The sequence below is a fragment of the Conger conger genome, chromosome 6, assembly GCF_963514075.1.
Source record: "Conger conger chromosome 6, fConCon1.1, whole genome shotgun sequence".
NCBI lineage: Eukaryota > Metazoa > Chordata > Actinopteri > Anguilliformes > Congridae > Conger > Conger conger.
Genome location: NC_083765.1, coordinates 63,871,278 through 63,892,755, shown reverse-complemented (window position 1 = coordinate 63,892,755; position 21,478 = coordinate 63,871,278). Strand labels below are relative to the sequence as shown.

At 46.0% G+C, this 21,478-nt stretch overlaps 1 protein-coding gene across 1 annotated transcript in view; it reads left to right on the top strand.

The window, feature by feature from the left end:
- Positions 1 to 18,568, top strand: part of mettl15 (methyltransferase 15, mitochondrial 12S rRNA N4-cytidine) — a 143,867-nt gene extending 125,299 nt beyond the window's left edge. The window contains exons 5-6 of the mRNA XM_061246516.1: positions 2,740 to 2,918; positions 17,944 to 18,568. Coding sequence (XP_061102500.1) covers positions 2,740 to 2,918; positions 17,944 to 18,377 — 613 coding nt within the window. The 3' untranslated portion in view covers positions 18,378 to 18,568. The remainder of the gene's footprint in view (positions 1 to 2,739; positions 2,919 to 17,943) is intronic.
- The last annotated feature ends 2,910 nt before the right edge of the window (positions 18,569 to 21,478 follow it).

Here is a 21,478-nt window from a genome sequence, read left to right as displayed (position 1 = left end):
GAGGAAGACAGTGAAAACACCTTTGACTTTAACTCCACAATAGTGGGCATTTTTAGTGACGTGACCCCACACAATGCCCTCTATTGTGGAGTCAACTTTGTTTTCACTGTCTTCCTCAGAAATAATCACTCAGATGTGAGATTCCTTGGAAGTCCTCCAAAGGAAGTTATCTATTTAGATGTAGGCATCGCAAAATAAATCTTTGTTGTAAAATGTCAACCTTGAAGTTGCATGAAGTCTCAAGAAATGTTTTTGCCGAAGGGCAACAGTCTCAGTGTGTGTATGGTTTCAGTACGCAGGTGCCGAGCAAACTATACACCATTGGAAATGTGATGTCATGAGCTAAAATGCATTTTTAGTCATGATATCAAGTTAGCTTATTTCCTGAATAATCAAGAACAATATGTAGCCTTTAGTGTTTTATAAATTATCATGACAAGGATAACTACAATGTGATATTTAACAAAGATGGCAGTAATCAGAATAATTTAGTCAAAATTATTTTAAGTGCCCAACAGCTGTCATTCAGGTTAGCAAACAAATTTACGAAAATCTGCAGTCTTCATGTCATCAGAAAATGCTAATGATGCAAAGAACAAGAGTGCTCAGATTTGCCACCTGGTGATGGTTTTGCAAAAAACAAACCCTAAAGCACTTTGGCTTATTGGTAATCTTGCTACAAATGACTGCTCCATCTGTTACAGGCCAAAACAGGTTTTCTTTATTTTGCTATCGAACACTAAACACTAAACAACAACTTTTCAGTGAGTATGCCTGTATCTAGCTTGACCAAACTCAAAGACAAAGGCTTTAGAATTGTAATTAAATTGGTCAAACACTGCCTAGGGAGGTAAAAAAAAAAAGTGAAGACTCTCTAGCCTAGTCTAGTTTGTAGCCTAATCCATACACTCAGTTAATTAATAGAGATAAAAGCTTTAACACATGCTGTTTGGATTGTTTGATTACAATTGTAAAACTGTGGTGTAAAGCCAAATCAAGAAAAAATGTCTCTGTCCGAAACATTATAGGCTACTGTATAGTGTATGACAATTCACCAAAGAAAGACAATGCAAAATAATGTTTTGATAGATTGCGCGGTGTATCCCATCTGCTGAATTCAGTAAGTAACGATAATTTATTGTTCAAATACTTTAACTGCCTACACACAAAGCATGTTAGTTGTTTGTGTGCTGGATAGTTCCCTGCACGCCTAAAACTCAATATAGGCTTGCGATTACAGAACCGAGAATATGGATTTCCACGTTGAGCAATTTTTTACATTCTACTCTTCCAATAGCAAACCCCCGGACTGCGATCATGTTATGCTGTCCCCCTGTGCTTGCAGCTGTGGCAGAGCTACAGAGGCCCATGTGGGACACTAGCTCCAAAACTAGAGAGGGTATGTTCAGTAAATCTTTTTCTTTTTTTTTTATATCACAAATTGCTTACTATGGATAGCAGGCCCCCGGGGGCCCAGCGTACACTTGTTCCACCCCTGCTTGGAGTACATACTTACGAGTAGGCTGAATACATACTTACGAGTAGGCTGAATACATACTTTACGAGTAGGCTGAAATGTATTGATAGAGACTGGTGAATTTAATTGCACAAGTTGTTCCTCCCAGCATTTGGCAATGTTCACAAATGAGTAGGCATACAGCATGCGAGACACTCCCCACTGCAGGCTACGTGCAATGTTACTGCATGTTAATGTTAACGTAACTGCACCGACCATACGGACAGCTCGGAGGCGTCCGTTGTTTTGACATCAGCTGTACATCATGGTAGCTGCAACCTGGTCAGCGACGGGGCTTTAGGACACGCGCCCTGCTGGCTCTCCATCGTTAGGGTTCAGTCAGGGCGTGTTTCTGTCTTTTCATCGTTAGTGTTCAGTCAGGGCGTGTTTCTGTCTCTCCATCGTTAGTGTTCAGTCAGGGCGTGTTTCTGTCTCTCCATCGTTAGTGTTCAGTCAGGGCGTGTTTCTGTCTCTCCATCGTTAGTGTTCAGTCCGGGCTTGTTTCTGCCTCTTCATCGTTAGTGTTCAGTCAGGGTGTGTTCCTGCGCCCCACGATCTTCCACACTGCTTCTCCCCCCTCCGTACGTCTAAAGACGAGTCTGTGTCGTACGTCTGAGTGAGACTCTGTAAATAACGATGCTGAAGCGATGCCATCCATGTCAAATTATATTTTTGTCAAAGTAAAAAAATATAGAATTATTATTTCGGAGAATCAGATTTAAATGTTAAAGCCTCAACACAGGCAGTTATTGTGACACGCAGAAAATAAATCGCTAATTTAGAGTCAGTCACTTTTCTGTATATCACTTGCATCAGTTTTTGTGAAATTGCTGATGCTTAGACTAAATTATATTATGTTTATTAGTGTGTGATTAAATCCTTCCTTTTCAATATATTAAAAACAATTATGAGTGTTTAAAAACATTTGGCTGAGATCCCTTGTGGGTGATTTGGCAAGGTTGTGCTAACATCTTATAGTTTATTGAAAAAATCCATTTCCATCTGTTAATTATTTATTTTCCTGCGTGTTCATGTGCGCATACTGTATGCATCGTGTGTGTTTAGACAGATGGATAAGTAGTTGCCAACTACCTTGTTTTTCTGCGTTAAGATCTGAAAGTTGCAGGCAGGGAGGTGTTCCTGTGTCTGAGGGCTGTCAAGCTGCACCCTTGTCAATGAGGATGTGACGTCAAGCTGCTAATTGCGCTCCTCTTTGTGCGTAGGTGCCCCGCCATGCCCAACGCTGCTGACGTGGTGAATGCCTTAGATCAACATGCGCTTGCGTCCATCCTGAGCACGTACGGGGAGGAGCGGCATGCCAGGAAAATAGCTTCAGCGATTGTGGAGGCACGCTGCATCTATCCCATCCGCCGGACCCAGCAGCTGGCCAGCATTGTGGCAGGTATCCTCATTAATGCTACGCGTTATCTCAGAGCATAGAAAAGGAGAGAAATATTAATCCCGTCTCTCCCTCTGGGATCTATTTGTCCAGGAAATCATGCAGCCTCTAATCCCGTCCATCCTCCTCTAACGGCAGTGTGTTGTTGTCTCAGGTCTGCCTCCTGATGAGGTTCTTATTAATAAGGGGAGAAGGTGTTGGTACAGGGTGCGGTTCTTTGTTTTAGTTTTTACTCAGCTAAGCCTCCCTGCCTCTCCCCTCCCTCCCCTGCTTTTCTTTGTTTTGGTTTGTTCCCTCCCCAGGCTTCCCTCCCCTGCTCTCCCACACTCTACACACACATTGCGGAGGCTTGGTGATTTCGGAGAGGGGCGAGTTGATCGCTGTTGAGCGCGTGCGTCACGGGAGGGGACAGGTGTGACGGAGGCCACTTGTTTGTTCTTTTTTAAGAGCAGTGCAAGTCAACACCAATGCTTATTCCAATCAATCCATAAGGTCTTGGCTTGCGTGGGTCCCAAGGGGTCATTAGGGGGCTGCTGCCTCGGTTGTTGCCTAGGGAAGTGCATGACGGGGGCGGGGGCGGGGGCGGGGGTGGGGAGGGGAGGGCTATCAGACGCCATAACGATAGGTATCTGGGGAGCCCGTCTGTCTCCGGCGGATTTGTTTCTTTGTGCCTGCATATCGACATGCATATATGCCTGCCATGGTGGGGAGCATTCTGCTTTTGGTTTGGCTTGTTTCAGCATCTGCCGATCCATGTAGGTGTGAATTCATCTGCTTTTTGCCGTAGGTCAGTTTGTATCTGTTATTGCAATAGGTAGCAGAGTGTTTCTTCCACACGGCATCAGCTTATTTCTGTTTTTGTGTCTGGTTGTTGGCACTATTCAAATGTGCTGAAATGTGTCTTACAGTATGAACGTGTTTCATTTTGCTTGAAATGTATTGTTTGTTAATTGCATAATTTTGTTTAAAAAATATTGTTTATCTATCTATTTCAGTCTGCTTGCCAAGACTGTTAAATTAACTAATAAAATGAATCAGAATATGTGCCTAATTTATGATTGGATTAGATCAATACTGTTTATTTGCCATGTCCATTTGGCATATATCCCACATTTTCCTGCAGTGAGAGCACAGTGTTTATTCCTGAATGCAAATTTAACATTTTACAATCAAAAGTGGAATTAAGAACCTGTTTGTATTTGTTCCCAGTACCATCATCACTGCCAAACTGAATGGAAAGTAGTTCCCAAAGCATTAATCAGGCCCAACACCTGACAACTGGACCCACACGAAAACAGTTTTATAGAACATTTGCTTTTTCATTTTTTAACTCAGTGAACAAATACACTTCTTTTTGTGACCTATAAACAGTGCAAATATTTTGCACTCACAACGAGACTGGTTCCTTGACTGGTTAATGAACATCTCATATATTACATTACATTACATTACGTGGCATTTAGCAGACGCTCTTATCCAGAGCGACGTACAACAAAGTGCAAATCAATCACAAGAACAAGTGCAAAAGTAGACCTGAGAGGACAGTACAGTTCCGAGTCCAAGTGTAAACATACAGAAATTCAGAACCCTTGAAGAGTACAATCAACATTCAAACTAGCATACCACTGTTGGCAGCTAGAATACAACAACAGCCAATAAAAACAACAATACCTATACAAGTAACGATATCTATACATAAGTGCCATTACGGTCTAAGGCTAATCACAGTGATTGTGAGTTGGGGAGGGAAAGGTGTAGCCTGAAGAGATGAATCATCATATTGATTTTTATTATTATGGGTCCAAGCAGCAAAGCTGCTGGAAACCTATTGTTTTTGTTCTGTTTTTTTTTTATTATATTTTCTCTCGGGAAAACACTTAATCTCCCAGTCGGTATGGTGAAAACTCTCCAAACTTGGTAGCCATGTTAGGGATGTGTGAAATTGTGATCCGTTAGAACTTCTTAAACCAATTGACCTACTGGTGGCACTATAGAGCATGTTAGGGTCATGGGACCAATACTGTTAGATCTGAATACTGTTAACTAAATTGCGAAGCAATAGTGGATAGTTGATCAAAAAACTGAATGAATGGTGAGCCAATCAAATGAACTCATCTGGGTGTGTGTTAAGATCACTATTATTCATTCTAGTCATAGTTTTCAACCTTGACCACATTGTTCTGAACAATCCAGTCAACAGCTTGAAAAACATGGTATTTGTACATGGTCATTGTTGGTAATAATAATAATCTTAAATAATACTTGTAAATCTTCTCATGAAGACTAAAGGCCTCTTAATAGTCCAGCGACAGAGTGTTGATTGACTGAAATTGCAGAACTTTCATGAACGTTCTATTGTCATCCAATGTACACTGTGGAAGCACACTCTAGTCACCCGGAGTATAAACCAAATGCCGTAGCGACATCCAGTGAACGCTGTAGGTCATGCCAACGCATTGTCTCTGGGCTATGAACTGCCCATAAGTCTGATCAATATGATGTGGTTAAAATGACGGTATATACAGTGCCCTCCATAATGTTTGGGACAAAGACCCATCATTTATTTATTTGCCTCTGTACTCAGATGTGTAATAAAAAAAAATCACATGTGCACAATATCTAATTTTAATGACGGGAATTTTCATACATTTTGGTTTCACCATGTAGAAATTACAAAAGTGTTTATATCTTTAGTTGTCTCTTTCTCTTCAGTATATGAAAGGCATGCTCAATTTGGTTCAGATTAGGTGATTGACTTGGCCATTCTTTAGCTTTGAAAAACTGTTGCTTTAGCAGCATGTTTGGGATCATTGTCTTGCTATAGAATGAACCGCTGGCCAATGAGATTTGAGGAATTTGCTTGAACTTGAGCAGATAGGATGTGTCTATACACTTCAGAATTCACTTTGCCGCTACCATCAGCAGTTATATCATCAATGAAGATAAGTGAGCCAGTTCCTTCAGCAGCCATGCATGCCCAGGCCATAACACCCCCACCACCATGTTTCACAGATGAGGTGCTATGCTTTGGATCTTGGGCAGTTCCTTCTCTCTTCCATACTTAGTTCTTCACTCTAATATAAGTTATATGTTTCATCTCATCTGACCAAGACCTTTTTCCAGAACTACGGTTGCTCTTTTAAGTTCTTCTCGGCAAACTGTAACCTGGCCATCCTGATTTGACAGTGGTCATTGACGTGTGGTGTGTTCAGAGATGCTCTTCTGCATACCACTGTTGTAATGTGTGGTTATTTGCGTTACTGTCATCTTCCTCTCAGCTTTGACCAGTCTGGCCATTCTCATCTGACGTCTCTCATGAACAAGGCCTTTCTGTCTCCAGAACTGCTGCTCACTGCATTTTTTTAAAATGACATAGATATATTGTAATACGTTACTAATAATAAATAAAGGTTGTGAAGTTAAATTGCATGTTGTTATGCACTGATTTTGTACCCATCGTACATTGGGTACGCCATAACAAAATTCCGCTTAGGGCCCCAATTTTGACAGGGGCGGCCCTGGGCCCAACAGATAGAGAACACTCTCCTGGATGCAGGTGTAGAAGTCCACCATACTTAGAAGACTACACAAGCAGGAATGGAGAGGGTATACTACATGATGCAAACCACTGACAAGCCTAAAGAACAGAAATGCGAGATTACAGTTTGCTAAAAAGCACCTAAAGAGACCAAAGTCTTCTGGACTGACGGAACAAAGATTAACATGTACCAGAGTGACGGAAAGAGGAAAGTCTGGAGAAAAAAAGAAAATGCCCAGGATCCAAAGCACACCACATCATCTGTGAAACATGGTGGAGGGGGTGTTATGGCTTGGGCCTGTATGGCTGCCAGTGGAACAGGCTCATGGTGTGGGGGGTTATGGCTTGGGCCTGTATGGCTGCCAGTGGAACAGGCTCATGGTGTGGGGGGTTATGGCTTGGGCCTGTATGGCTGCCAGTGGAACATGATCATGATGTGGGGGGGTTATGGCTTGGGCCTGTATGACTGCCAGTCGAACAGGCTCATGGTGTGGGGGGTGTTATGGCTTGGGCCTGTATGGCTGCCAGTGGAACATGATCATGGTGTGGGGGGTTATGGCTTGGGCCTGTATGGCTGCCAGTGGAACAGGCGCATGGTGTGGGGGGTTATGGCTTGGGCCTGTATGGCTGCCAGTGGAACATAATCATGGTGTGGGGGGGTTATGGCTTGGGCCTGTATGACTGCCAGTGGAACAGGATCATGGTGTGGGGGGTTATGGCTTGGGCCTGTTTGGCTGCCAGTGGAACAGGATCATGGTGTGGGGGGTTATGGCTTGGGCCTGTTTGGCTGCCAGTGGAACAGGCTCATGGTGTGGGGGGTTATGGCTTGGGCCTGTATAATAATAATAATAATAATATACCTTTTATTACATTTACATTTACATTTTAGTCATTTGGCAGACGCTTTTAATCCAAAGCGACTTACAAGTGCATAGGTTGTACCATAAGTCAGAGCATCACATCCAGAAACTAGCAAAATACACAGGAAATGCTGTTCTAAACATAGTTGTCAGAAGAATTTATTTATTTATTTATTTTTATTTTTTTTGGGGGGGGGGGGGGGGGGGGTTAGACAAGGATAGGGATATCAGAAAGGAGGGGCAGGGGAAATCAGGAGGGAGGACTAAGGTAGAGTTTGAAAAGGTGGGTTTTGAGTCTGCGTCGAAATAGGGGGAGGGATTCTGCTGTTCTGACAGTGGTAGGCAGGTCATTCCACCACTGAGGAACCAGAACGGAAAACAGGCGTGAACGTGCAGCTCGACCGCCAGGTGCACGTAAAGAGGGAACCGTAAGGCGACCAGAGCTGGCAGACCGGAGTGGTCTAGCTGGGGAGTAGGGAGTGATCAGGGATTGTATGTAAGGTGGGGCAGTCCCCTTAGCAGCCTGAAATGCCAACACTAGGGCCTTGAAACGGATGCGTGCGGCAATGGGAAGCCAGTGGAGGCCAATGAGAAGCGGGGTGACATGAGCCGACCTGGGCTGATTGGTGATCAGGCGGGCTGCAGCATTCTGGACCAGCTGGAGGGGCTTGATGGCACACGCTGGGAGACCGGCTAGGAGGGAGTTGCAGTAATCCAGGCGGGAAATGACGAGCGCCTGGACTAGGAGCTGGGTGGCTTTCTCAGTCAGGAGATGACGGATACGGCGTATATTATACAGAAAGAACCTGCAGGTTCTGGCAGTGGAGGATACTTGTGGAGCCAGGGTGAGGCAGTTATCAAGAGTCACCCCAAGATTCTTTGCCGTACGGGAGGAGGAAACTACAAAGTCCTCAACAGTCAATGAGAGGTCGATTGACGGAGAGGACTTAGCAGGGATGTAGAGAAGCTCAGTTTTGGCAAGGTTGAGCTTCAGGTGGTGGGAAGTCATCCACGCAGAGATATCAGCCAAGCAGGCAGAGATCCGTGTGGTGACTTGGGTGTCGGGGGGGAAGGAAATGAAGAGTTGGGTGTCATCAGCGTAGGAGTGATAAGAAAAGCCGTGGGAAGAGATAACAGAACCAAGAGACATGGTGTATAGCGAGAAGAGGAGAGGCCCAAGAACCGAGCCCTGCGGGACTCCAGTTCGTAGGGGTTGAGGGTCGGAGACTGCGCCCCTCCAAGTCACCTGGTAGGAGCGACCAGAGAGGTAGGAACCAACCCAACCGAGTGCAGAACCTGTGACACCCATCCCAGACAGCGATGAGAGCAGAATCTCATGGTTGACTGTATCGAAGGCGGCCGACAGGTCGAGGAAGATGAGGACAGAGGAGAGGGATTTTGCTTTAGCAGAGTGGAGTGCCTCAGTGACCGCGAGCAGGGCGGTTTCAGTGGAGTGGCCACTCTTGAAGCCAGACTGGTTGGGGTCATGGAGATTGTTGTGGAGAAGATAAGTGGACAGTTGGGAGCAGACCGCCCGTTCCAGGGTTTTAGCGAGAAAGGGAAGAAGAGAGACAGGCCGGTAGTTGTTCAGGGCAGAGGGGTCAAGAGTAGGTTTTTTGAGGAGGGGAGTGACTCTGGCCCTCTTCAGGGAAGAGGGCATGGTGCCGGAAGAGAGGGAGGTGTTGATTAGAGAGGAGAGAAAAGGGAGAATGTCCTCAGATATAGATTGTAGGAGGGGAGAGGGGATGGGGTCAAGAGGACAGGTGGTTGGGCGGTGGGAAGTAAGGAGTTTCAGTGTGTCAGCGTCAGAGAGGGGAGAAAAGGAGGTTAGGGAGTTGGGGAGGGTAGGAGGGTCAGCAGGGGTGGAGGGTTGGGAGAAGGAATTGCGAATAGCATCGACCTTCTTTTCAAAGAAGGAGACGAAGTCATCAGGTGTGAGTGATGAGGGGGGTGGGGTAACCCCGTGGGGTAATTTGGCCACTGCATTTAACCCATCCTAGTTATTAGGAGCAGTGGGCAGCCACAGTGCAGCGCCCGGGGAGCAATGTGGGGTTAAGGGCCGTGCGGATCATTTATTGTGGCTCGACCGGGTTTCGAACCAGCGACGTTGTGGCTCCCAGTCATGTACCTGGGAGCTACAAGCCGCCAGTGGAACATGCTCACTTGTCTTCATTGTGATGTCATTGTGATGTGACAGCAGACAGAAGTAGAACAATGAATTCTGAAGTCTACAGAAATATATATCTGCTCAGATAAATCCAAATGCCTCCAAACTTATTAGACTGGCCGAGTCAATCACCAAATTTCAATCCAAGTTAACACGCATTTTACATGCTGAAGAGGAGACTGAAGGCAAAAAGTCCCTGAAAGCAGGAGCTGAAGAGGACTACAGTACTGGGTATCACCAGGGAAGATACCCAGCGTCTGGTGATGTCTATGCGTTGCAAACTTCAAGCAGTCATTTAATGCAAAAGATAGGCAACAAAATATAAAAATGATGACTTTATTCTACATTGGATAGGTCCGGTCCTTTGTCACTACTGCTCAGTTTGCGTTCCAACCGTGCCAATATCCACGATATATGCACGGCTAAATGGAATGTTCACATCGTTTAATATTACTCCGCGTTTGTAGATGACTTTGTAACCGGAATTAACGTTGTAATCATTTCGCCACAAGTACCCTAACGTTACCAAAATAAAACACAATGAGTGATTTTAAAGTGTTCTTTGACCTTCTCAGGGATTTGGTAAGGAGAAGGAACAAAGAAATAACAAACGGCTAAGGCAACGTCCTCAGATCGAAACACCAGCAAGACCGCCAAACCCTGTTATTCCGCCTCGCGTTGTACCTAACCACCCCACTAGCTGGGCCAATATCCACGATATACCACAAGTTCCAGTTCCATAACGCTTAAGTATGTTAAACTGATTTTTTGATGCCTGAAAATGGGGGGGGACTATATACAAAAGGTTCTGTAATTTCTAAACGGTTCATCCGATATGGATGAAAACACACCCAAATTAACACATCATTGTCATTGCATTCTTTCAACCTCAAAGTGCTAGATTACTGAACCAAAAATAACAAACAATGTTTCACTCCAATGAATTATGGTGCTCACTGTATAACAAGCACTGTTTTCTTGTGTCACAGCAGTTCAGTGAAACGGGATGTAAGCCTGCACATGGGGGGGATGTACTCATTGTTACCACCTGGAGAAAGAATATTTTATTTTGGGACACCTTTTAAAGATGAATGAGTGAGCACAGAGTTAGTTCTGTGCGTCTTCGGGAGGACTGCCTTGGTTATTATTGATCCGGTGAGTCATGCCAAATGCCACAGTGCACTGGAGGAGAAATGGCACATGGCTCACAGACCGAGCTGAACATTAAAGGTGGTGTGACGGGGATACTGTACGTGGTGATGCGAAGGAGGACTGGGGCCGGACAGGTTGTGTTGCTGGCGATTGAGTTCAGCGCCTGTCCCCTGAGTCAGCACTATTGCCTGCCTGGGTGAGATATTCTCAAGAATCTTGGTGGCAGAGAAATGCAGACGTTTGTTTCGCTACAACGAATAGACTGATTAAACACTGACAGTCCAAAGAATACAATGCGCACATCCACGTAAGGAGTAAAGAATGTAACATTGAGAATTACTTTTGCTTTCTCATTCTCTCAGTGTGTAAAGCAAATATCTACATATCCACATGCACCCACACAAAATATAAATGTACAGGACTATGCAAAAGTCTGAGGCACATGTTGAAAAAGTCTGTACAGCAAAAATGCTTTCAAAAATAATTAAATTAACAGTCGTAAGTATCAAAAGTAAGTATCACTTACTATTGCAGTGAACAGTTAAAACCTTAAATCAATTTATTATGACCACCCTTCGCTTTCAAAACGGCATCAGTTCTCTTAGGTACACTGTCTTGCAGTTTTATAAGAAAATCAGTTAGTAGGTTGTACCAAACATATTGGAGAATTTGGAGTTCTTCTGCAGACTTTGGCTGTTGCGCTTGTATCAGGGTATCCAGAAAATCCCAGACAGTCTCAATCAAGTTTTTATCTAATGTGGTCTATTACTTAATATCCTGCCTTATTTAAATAAATACCAAAAATTCACTGTAACGTTAAATCTTTTGGAAATCTCAAATGTGCTCTTTGTACTGTAAGATTGTGGAAGGTTGTGTACATATAGCATTTATTTTATATGCAGGTTAAGTGAGGAGTTCTAGCTTGCAATACCACTTGTGTTCAGTATTCAGAGTGTTGAACATCTTAACAAGGGCATTGATTGTTGGAACCACTGGATCCAGAGACTAAACATATTTCACTTAATCCTCCCCGACATATTGGAGGTTCCACAAAGATAGGTTGTCTTGTTGTGCTGCCGCTGAGCTGACTTTCTCTGCAGTAGCTGGTGACTTACAGTGACTTTTTCCCCAAGCCAGTCTCCACATCTCCTCAGTCCATGCCTGCTTTGAATGACAACTATGAAGGTAATCTTGCCTGTTGTTGAGGTAGGATTTTACCCCTTGTTTATCCAAATGCTCAGTCCTCTGGCTGTAGTTAACTGCGGTCTTAAGCAAGTTCAGAACTTACTCTTCAAAGACATTTTAGATTAATTTGATTTGTTAAATTGAGAGTACCAGATAAGGAGAGGCATGTCTTGGTTTGTCTCCTTGCCTCTGTCCCTCTCCCCTTTGGACCTGCCAGCATTCCAGTCAAAGCTGGATCAACAATTGTGGGACATGTGTTCCGAACATCATCACCAGAACTTGTTGGCAGGCTGAATGCCATGGACAGGCTGGATGAGAAGATGGAATGATGGAAATGATGGAACTGAGTTTAAGGCATACAAGGGATAAAATCCTACCTCAACAACAGGCAAGATTACCTTTAACGCTCAAAGCAGGCATGGATTGAGGAGATGTGGAGACTGGCTTGGGGAAAACGTCACTGTAAGTCACCAGCTACTGCCAAGAAAGTCAGCTCAGTGGCCACACAGCTAGTGCAGGAAGACCCAGCAGATGACTCTGGTCTCCACACAACCCAGGAACCGCCCCCCAGAAAGGACAGCTCTGTGAGGCTCATCGATGCAGCCTCACCCCCTGTGGACTCTCCTTCTCCTTCGGATCTGGGGAATGTCTGGCAGCTGTGCAGATAGAAGTGGCGTGCTCTGTAGATTTGCTTGCATCACCCCCCAGCCCCGACCAAGAACTCCACACCACCCCCCGACAGGGGCAGCTTCATGGGGCTCATCGCCCCGGCTCCCACTGAGGATGCCACCCTGTCCCCTGTGGGCTCTCCTTCTCCCTTGGTGAGGTGTGCTCTGTGCACTGCATCAGCCCCCACAGAGAATGCCGTACCAGCTGCCACATAAGACACTGGGCCAGCCGCCTTGGATTCTCCTTCCCCCCGATGTGAATCCAGAGAACATCCTGAGCTGCCCAGACCCATGTGGAGTGTTGTGTGGGCTTGTCTGTAGCACCCTACTTGGACACTACCTCTGACAACATCCGGTCTGCCACCAAAGCTGGAGATCCGCATGACCAGTCTTTGGTGTGTTCCAAAGGAAGGCCTGCTCCTCTGTCAGAGCTTTAAAGGGACCCCAAAGGAAATTAACCAGGAGGCCGAGGCCCAACTGTTTCTGACCCCTCAGTCCCACATGTCTCTGCCACAGCTTCGTCTTGCTCCACAAAGAACGATAAACGGCCCGTTTGGAACACCGGCTTCCCGTGTCTTCGTCCTCCCACTCCCCGGTCATCACACCTCCAGGCTTCAGCCACAGACGGCATGCAGGGAGGCTGAGAAAGCCCTGTCCCAACGTCTGAAGCGCTGGTCCAGCAAGGAAATGGAGCCCTATCAGGGGCCATTAACCCATCTGCCCAGAGAGGCTACACCTGCAATTACTTTCATGGACCCTGGCCAGAGATGGGACAGGCATGGTTAATGTGGATCCACGTGCGAAAGACGCGAGATGGCAGAATACCTCCTGTCATCCCCCAGGTCTGCTGAGCGGTGTTCCCCCTCCACTGCCAAAGGACTGCAAGTAGCCAACCTGCTGTCCTCTGAGGTAAAACTGGACGCTTTCCACCAAACCGTACCACCACCTTAAAACATGGAGCCATGGCTAAGTCCCCTTCCCCAAGCATAGGTGCGTACGCTAGTCAGAGCTTAGCCTAGCCTGCTGTTGTACTCTGGAGGAGATGAGGGTCCAAATGTGTTTCAGGCCCAGTCCCAATATTGTCTGTTATTTGGATATTTTTTGTAGTGATTGTAGTGTTTTGTGCCAACTATTGAAATTTGTAAGTTTTGCTTTGACATTATATAGCCTTTACTCTCAACAGTGACTTATTGATTACTTTTTACTTCTGAAAGAATGTCACAGTTCACATAAACACATTTGTCTCCCACAGATGCACTGATTTCATTCAGTCTTCAGAACAAATAGAAATGGATGGCAAATGCACTGTCAGGAAAAATAGGATTGTTTTATATTTGGTGTGGCTGAACTAAACAGCTGGCCAGGATTCAGTCCTCATTTTTCCTAAACTCTTGACTCACAATTTGCAATCATGCTTTTTAAAGCGACAGGAGGGTGTACTGTACTTTCTCAGAATGAGCATTTGAAAACCTTTCACTGCAGTATTTTAGTTTTTAAACAAGTAAATATTAATCTTACTCAATAGCTTCATTCTGACGACTTGCCCTTGCAGCCCAGCTTACTGTAGGGAAAGCACCAGGAACTCCTTTCAATCTGAGATTTATTGTTGGCTTCTATTCCTTGTTTGCCCAGCTGCCCAGTTTAGAAGTGCAACCTTATCTGTTAGTGTGTGGTATGACACAGTCAGTGCATTCAAAGTGTAAGCTTATATTGGCATCTGGATGTTGTTTCACTGCTGTGTGAATTTGGAACCACATTGTAAGGATGAAAATGCAGTTGGCAAGTTACATGACATCCAAAGCGACTTACAGTTGATGGAGAAATGTGGAGTTAAGGGCCTTGCACAAGCACCCAAAAGCTGTCTGGGTCTTATCATGGCTAGCCCGGGGATCGAACCACCGACCTTGCAAGTCCCAGTCAAGTACCTTAACCACTACGCAACACTATGTACATTAACAACGCACGTGTCACACATGGCACAAGCTCCAACTGGGCCGGGTTTCATTGTGCAAATGCCTGAAGAATTAAATTGCATGTAAACATAAAAAGTGGGCAATGTTCAAAGCCTCCATTGCAGAGGCGGCAAGCAGGAGCTGTGGCCAGAAGGTCATTAGTGCCTGTCAGGGCGACAACCCAAGAACCCACTGGTGGACACCAGAGGTGAGGGAGGCCGTCAAACTGAAGAGGCCTTTCGGGCTTGGCCGGCCCGGGGTCCACTGAAGCAGCAGACAGGTACCGGGTGGCCAGAAGGGCTGCGGCTTCTGCAGTCACTGAAGGTATGGGAGGAGTTCAGGGAGGCTATAGGGAAGGACTTTCGGTTTGCCTCGAGGAACTTCTGGAAAACTATCCGACGACTCAGAAAGGGAAAGCAGGGCTTGTCTCAGGCTGTTTTCAGCAGGGGAGGAGAACTGCTGACCCGGACTGGGGATGTTGTCGGGCGGTGGAAAGAGCACTTCGAGGAGCTCCTGAACCCAAACAACACGTCCTCTGTGGAAGAGGCAGAGCCCAAAGACTCAGGGCAATCTGCACCTATATCCCTGGCGGAAGTTGCTGAGGTAGTCAAAAAGCTCCTCAGTGGCAAGTCGCCGGGTGTAGATGAGATTCGCCCTGAGATGCTGAAGGCTCTGGACATTGTTGGGCTGTCTTGGCTGACACACCTCTGCAGTGTCGCGTGGAGGTCAGGGACAGTACCTGTAGAGTGGCAGACCGGGGTGGTGGTCCCCATTTTCAAGAAGGGGGGCCGGAGGGTGTGCTCCAATTATCAGGGTATCACACTCCTCAGCCTCCCCGGGAAAGTTTACTCTAGGGTGCTGGAAAGGAGGCTCCGACCGACGGTCGAACCTCGGATTCAGGAGGAGCAATGTGGCGTCCGTCTGGTCGTGGAACAGTGGACCAGCTCTTTACCTTAGCGGGGTTGCTGGCTACCCATCCAGTCCACATGTGCTTTGCGGACTTGGAGAAGGCTTTCGACCGTGTCCCCCGGGGAACTCTGTGGAGGATACTGCCGGAGTATGGGGTACTGGTCCCTGTATATACAAAGTGAGAGCTGTGTCCGTATCCTCGGCACAAAGTCAAGCACGTTTCCAGTGGGTGTGGGACTCTGCCAAGGTTGCCCCTTGTCACTGGTCCTGTTTGTGATATTCATGGTCTGGATCTCAAGGCACAGCCGAGGTGAGGAGAGTGTCCAGTTTTGTGACCTCAGAATTGCATCTCTGCTTTTTGCGGACGACGTGGTTCTGCTGGCTTCATGGGACCGTGACCTTCAGCACGCACTGGAGCGGTTTGCAGCCGAGTGTGAAGCGGCCAGGATGAGAGTCGGGACCTCCAAGTCCGAGGCCATGGTTCTCTGCCGGAAAACGGTGGATTGCTCGCTCCGGGTTGGGAACGAGTCATTGCCCCAAGTGAAGGAGTTCAAGTATCTCGGGGTCTTGTTCACGAGTGAGGGTAGAAGGGAGCATGAGATCGTCAGGCAGATCGGTGCAGCGTCAGCAGTAATGCGGGCGTTGCACCGGACCGTCATGGTGAAGAGGGAGCAGAGCCGGAAGGCGAAGCTCTCGATTTACCAGTCGATCTACGTCCCTGGAATACCCAGCTTAGCCTACTGCCACCGCGACCCGACTCTGGATAAGCGGATGAAGATGGATGGATGGATGGCATAAAAAAGTGTTGTGTGACTATCAGTGTCTCAGAATGTCAACCGACACAAATGCAAATGCCTTAATTTCATTGGTTATGGACGAGCGTTATTACAGCGTTTCATTTTAGTGATTTGAGATGATCACTTTGCCCTTTCCGTTGTTGGTGGTGATTGATTTGGCGCTCGCTTCACAAGTCAAAAGGAAAACAGTTCACCCTAGTGGAACTTTTCAGTTCCAAAAGAAATAGCACTATACTTTCTACATAATTGTGCTCTTTCTGGAATACTACGTAAGACTATTCTCATGATTGCTAAAATCACCAGGAAAATGCGTTAATGTTAGTTCCTCACTCACTCCATGATTAATTGTGAGCAAGCTAGTTTATACCTAGCGATTTCGCTAGCTGGGTCTGATATGTCCTGTTGATATAGCTGATTAGATAGCAGCCTAGTTTTAAATTAAATATCAAGGAAGCAGCGATTAGCAAGATTATGATCGGATCACACACATCGGTACCGGTACTCTTAATTGTAAGTTTTATGGTATTAGCTTCCAAACTATGTTGTGAACACGTTGGTGGCACAGTACGAAGGTGGTACGAATGAATAAATAAATAAATAAACACATTAACTGAAGCTCCTTACCCGTATCTGCATGATTTTGTGCATTGCACTGCTGCCACACGATTGGCTGATTAGATAATCGCATGAATATGTAAGTGTACAGGTGTTCCTAATAAAGTGCTCAGTGAGTGTATACTACATTTAGGGAGTCGGGGTGCTTTATCAAATAATGCTGTAGTTTAGTTTCAGACAATTTACATTAAAGGGCAGTTGATGAAATGCATGTGGTTACATTTTTCCTCCTCATTAATAACAGTTAAATGAATTTGGCAGTTGGTATGTTGGGTATAGCAGTTGGTATGTTGGGTAAGGCAGTTGGTATGTTGGGTATGGCAGTTGGTATGTTGGGTATGGTGTTGGGTGTGTTGGGTATGGCAGTTGGTATGTCGGGTATGGCAGTTGGCATGTTGGGTACGGCGTTGGGTATGTTGGGTATGGCAGTTGGTATGTTGGGTAAGGCGTGGGTATGTTGGGTACGGCATTGGGTATGTTGGGTAAGGCAGTTGGTATGTTGGGTAAGGCAGTTGGTATGTTGGGTATGGCAGTTGGTATGTTGGTTATGGCAGATGGTATGTTGGGTATGGCAGTTGGTATGTTTGGTATGGCGGTTGGTATTTTGGGTATGGCAGTTGGTATGTTGGGTATGGCATTGGCTATGTTGGGTAAGGCAGTTAGCATGTTGGGTATGGCAGTTGGTATGTTGGGTACGGCGTTGGGTATGTTGGGTATGGCAGTTGGTATGTTGGGTAAGGCGTGGGTATGTTGGGTACGGCATTGGGTATGTTGGGTAAGGCAGTTGGTATGTTGGGTAAGGCAGTTGGTATGTTGGTTATGGCTGTTGGTATGTTGGGTATGGCAGTTGGTATGTTGGGTATGGCATTGGCTATGTTGGGTAAGGCAGTTGGTATGTTGGTTATGGCAGTTGGTATGCTGGGTATGGCAGTTGGTATGTTGGGTATGGCATTGGCTATGTTGGGTAAGGCAGTTAGTATGTTGGGTATGGCAGTTGGTATGTTGGTTATGGCAGCTGGTATGTTGGGTATGGCAGTTGGTATGTTGGGTATGGCAGTTGGTATGTTGGGTATGGCATTGGCTATGTTGGGTATGGCAGTTGGTATGTTGGGTATGGCAGCTGGTATGTTGGGTAAGGTGTTAGGTATGTTGGGTACGGCGTTCACTCTGTCCCTGTCTCTGCAGGAGCGTTTCCCGCTGGTGCACTGTACGCCCGTAGAGACCTGCTCCAGCGCCCCGCTCACCTGGCCACCAAGACTTTCCAGGCGCTCCGCATCTTCGTGAACGACGAGCTGAACGAGCTGTATGCCGGCTTGCAGGCCGCCCAGGCCTTTCTCCGGCCCGGGGGGCGACTGTGTGTCCTCACCTTCCACTCCCTGGAGGACCGCACGGTCAAGCGCTTCCTGCAGGGCCTGGACCCGTCCGCCCCGCCCTGCCGCGGCCTGCACCGGAGGACCCGACCGGGTGCGGAGGCAGGGCCAGGGCACGAAGAGGCAGAGCCAGCCTCCAGCGCTGACTGGGCTATTCTGCACAAGGGCGTGATCACGCCCCACAGGGAGGAGGTGCAGGCAAACCCACGGGGACGGTCAGCTAAACTTCGGGTGGCCTGTAAATTATAGAGATCTTTTGTGTTTTTTTGGCTACCAGAATAGATCTGTGTAGCTGGAGATACTTTTGTTACTTTTGTTTTGTCTTCAGTTTTTTTTTTTTTTGTCATTTTGTTATTTTAAATGTTGTATTATTGTAATGTAATCAGATTGTAATCACTTGTGTTCACACTAGTCAGTGAAATAAATGGAAATCCTTTCAATGGCTGTGGAATTGAATTGAATTGAAAAATATACGTAGCGAATGTAACCATGGTAACCGAGAGATATTTAAGCAACAGGTAAAAAACCTAAATGTGAATAGCTAAACTGCAACCAAGCAAGAAACATGTTTGAAACAGTGTCCATCAATCCATAGTGAATTAGCTTCATTCTTAATATGCATCACGTGACTTTGGCCCATCCACCATGTTGGAAAACAATCCACCCTGTACAACTGTGTTTTTTCAACCAAAATATATTTTATTTAAATATCAGTTCAGCTACATACTGCAAATATAAAGACAGCGATAAACAAGGTTTGTAACGGCTCATTTCTGCAGTTAATGTCTGCTCAGACCAAGCTGAGGATGCCATGCAGGCCGGCGTCGCATGATTTTGCCTAAGATCAGTTCACAGTAATATTGCATACTTATGCTTTGGTTAACATGGCGCATCAAGGAGAAATATAAGATGCACAACACATAAAACGGGTCAATCAATGCTTTCATTTATTGTATATAATTGTGCATATGAATGCTTGAGACCACTGGCCCTGACCATCTAAGTCACACCAGGGCACGAGTGGGTTTATTTGCATTCAGTCCTTTTTTTAAAAAGTGAGATTTACGATCAATCTGATCACTGGATATACCGTTTAAAAATGTTAAAACTCACAGTCCTATATGTATAAGTTATTTTATGATGCCATTGTTTTTTTGTTGTTTTGTAACTGGTGGGGAGGCAAAGCCAGCTTGGGAGGGTGCTCGCCTTCTCTGCACGAATCACAGTCAAATACGCAGTGTGCACACACTGGGGCATGATCAAACATGCAGAAAAATTTTAAGATTATGAAGCAAAATATTAGCGCTGGCTATTGTTTCATTCAAAAATACACAATAAAAATACAACATCATATTGGATGGACTAATATTGATCCAAATTAGACAGTTGCAGTAATGACAAATAATATTGCTCAATGGTAAATCTTGGGTGGTTGTTCGTTAAAGAGGTGTCTAATGATACATGGGGGACAGTCACCATAAATGTAACGCTTGATAAATGTAACATGGTCAACAACCTAATGTACAATGCAGATACCATAGCCATTGTACATGCACAATTCAGTTCTCTACCACCTTTCTGAGGAACTTACAGTGATTTCAGGTGTCATTTGGCATCGGCAAATATAGTTTTTCCACAAGAACTACTTCTCCATACCATCACCACCAGGTGCCAAATGTGAGCACGCTAATCCATATCTGTCTGAAATATTTGCACAGTTATGACAGTAAGGAGTGGCAGTGTCCAACAAGCATTATAGGGCTGAAATGTCTGAACGGCCTGGGCCCTGACACTGCAGACACTAACTTTGGCTTAATTCCTGAAACACATTGTTGAATTAATATTGACAAGTAACACTATCTATGATAGCTTAGGCTATCATATAACATAACCTTTTCCAACCCCTAAGTGTACCTACATTTGTGTCCTCTTGTTCTGCTAACCGAACTCAACCTGGAGAATCCCCTATACTTCACTTTGTTAATCCCTTTAATGAATTTAAAAGCCTCAATTAAATCCCCCCTAAGCCTCCTTTTACTAAGCTTAAAAATATTAAGCATCCTAAGTCTATCCTCATAACGCTTATGTTTTATACATGGAATTCAATCTGGTTGCCCTTCTCTGAACCTTTTCTAGTGCCTCTATGTCCTTCTTATAGTGCGGTCCCCAGAACGCAGTACTCCAAGTGTGGTCTAACGAGAGTATTGTATAAGGTGAGTATAACTTCCTTGGATTTATAATCTTTTCTCGTTCATCTGATTTCCTTGTCATAACAGTTTTCCAGTGTTTGGATCACTTCCTGCTGTTTGGACGGGAATTGGGTTAGACCCACTTGGAAGCGGGCGGAGAGTGGTTGTTTGGTGTTTGATTTTGCGGATTCTCACATGGCCAAATGAACTACCAAAGTAAAGGACTAAACGGTCCTGGGTTCAATGAGACAGCCCCAAACATGGCAGGTGAGAAAGTGACTTTCGAAACACAATGAAGTTGCAGCCATACAACACTTATATTATACCAAATTATATTATCGGCCTGTAAATACTGTATTTTTTTTGGCTATATGCTCGTTATGAGATGTGTACTGAAATTAACCTCCTTTCCCCTGCCTGTCACCCTCCCCTCCCCCTCCCCCTCCCTCTCTCTCACCCTCCCTCTCTCTCTCTGTCCCTCTCCCTCTCACCCTCCCTCTCTCACCCTCTCCCCCTCCCTCCCTCTCCCCTCTCACTCTCCCCTCTCTCACCCTCCCCTCCCTCTCTCTCCCTCTCTCTCACCCTCCCTTCCCTCTCTTTCCCTCTCCCTCTCTCTCTCTCCCTCTCACCCTCCCCTCCCTCTCTCTCTCTCCCCCTCCCTCTCTCCCTCTCACCCTCCCCTCCCCTCTCTCTCCCTCTCTCTCTCTCCCTCTCACCCTCCCCTCCCTCTCTCTCTCTCCCTCTCCCTCTCTCTCTCTCTCACCCTCCCCCTCCCTCTCTCTCTCCCTCTCACCCTCCCCTCCCTCTCCCCCTCCCCTGTCCCTCTCTCGCTCTCTCACCCTCCCCCTCCCTCTCTCTCCCTCCCTCCCCCCCTCCCCTCCCTCTCTCCCCCTCACTGTCCTTCCTCTCTCCTTACCACCTCTGCCGACAGCGGGTAGATTAAGGTGATCACACGCCCTAGGCTATACTTTGTGTAGGCTACACTTTCCACCCCATTATCAGAAAAAAATAATAATTAAATGATGCATTTGGAGCCAGAGTCAAACAGAGTATGATGCGGTACACATGGGAACATGTACATGTTACACACACGTGCCGTAATGGTAACTATGCGAAGGCTGATAGCAGTACTGTTTCACAGACGGCTGCTACAAAGTGGCA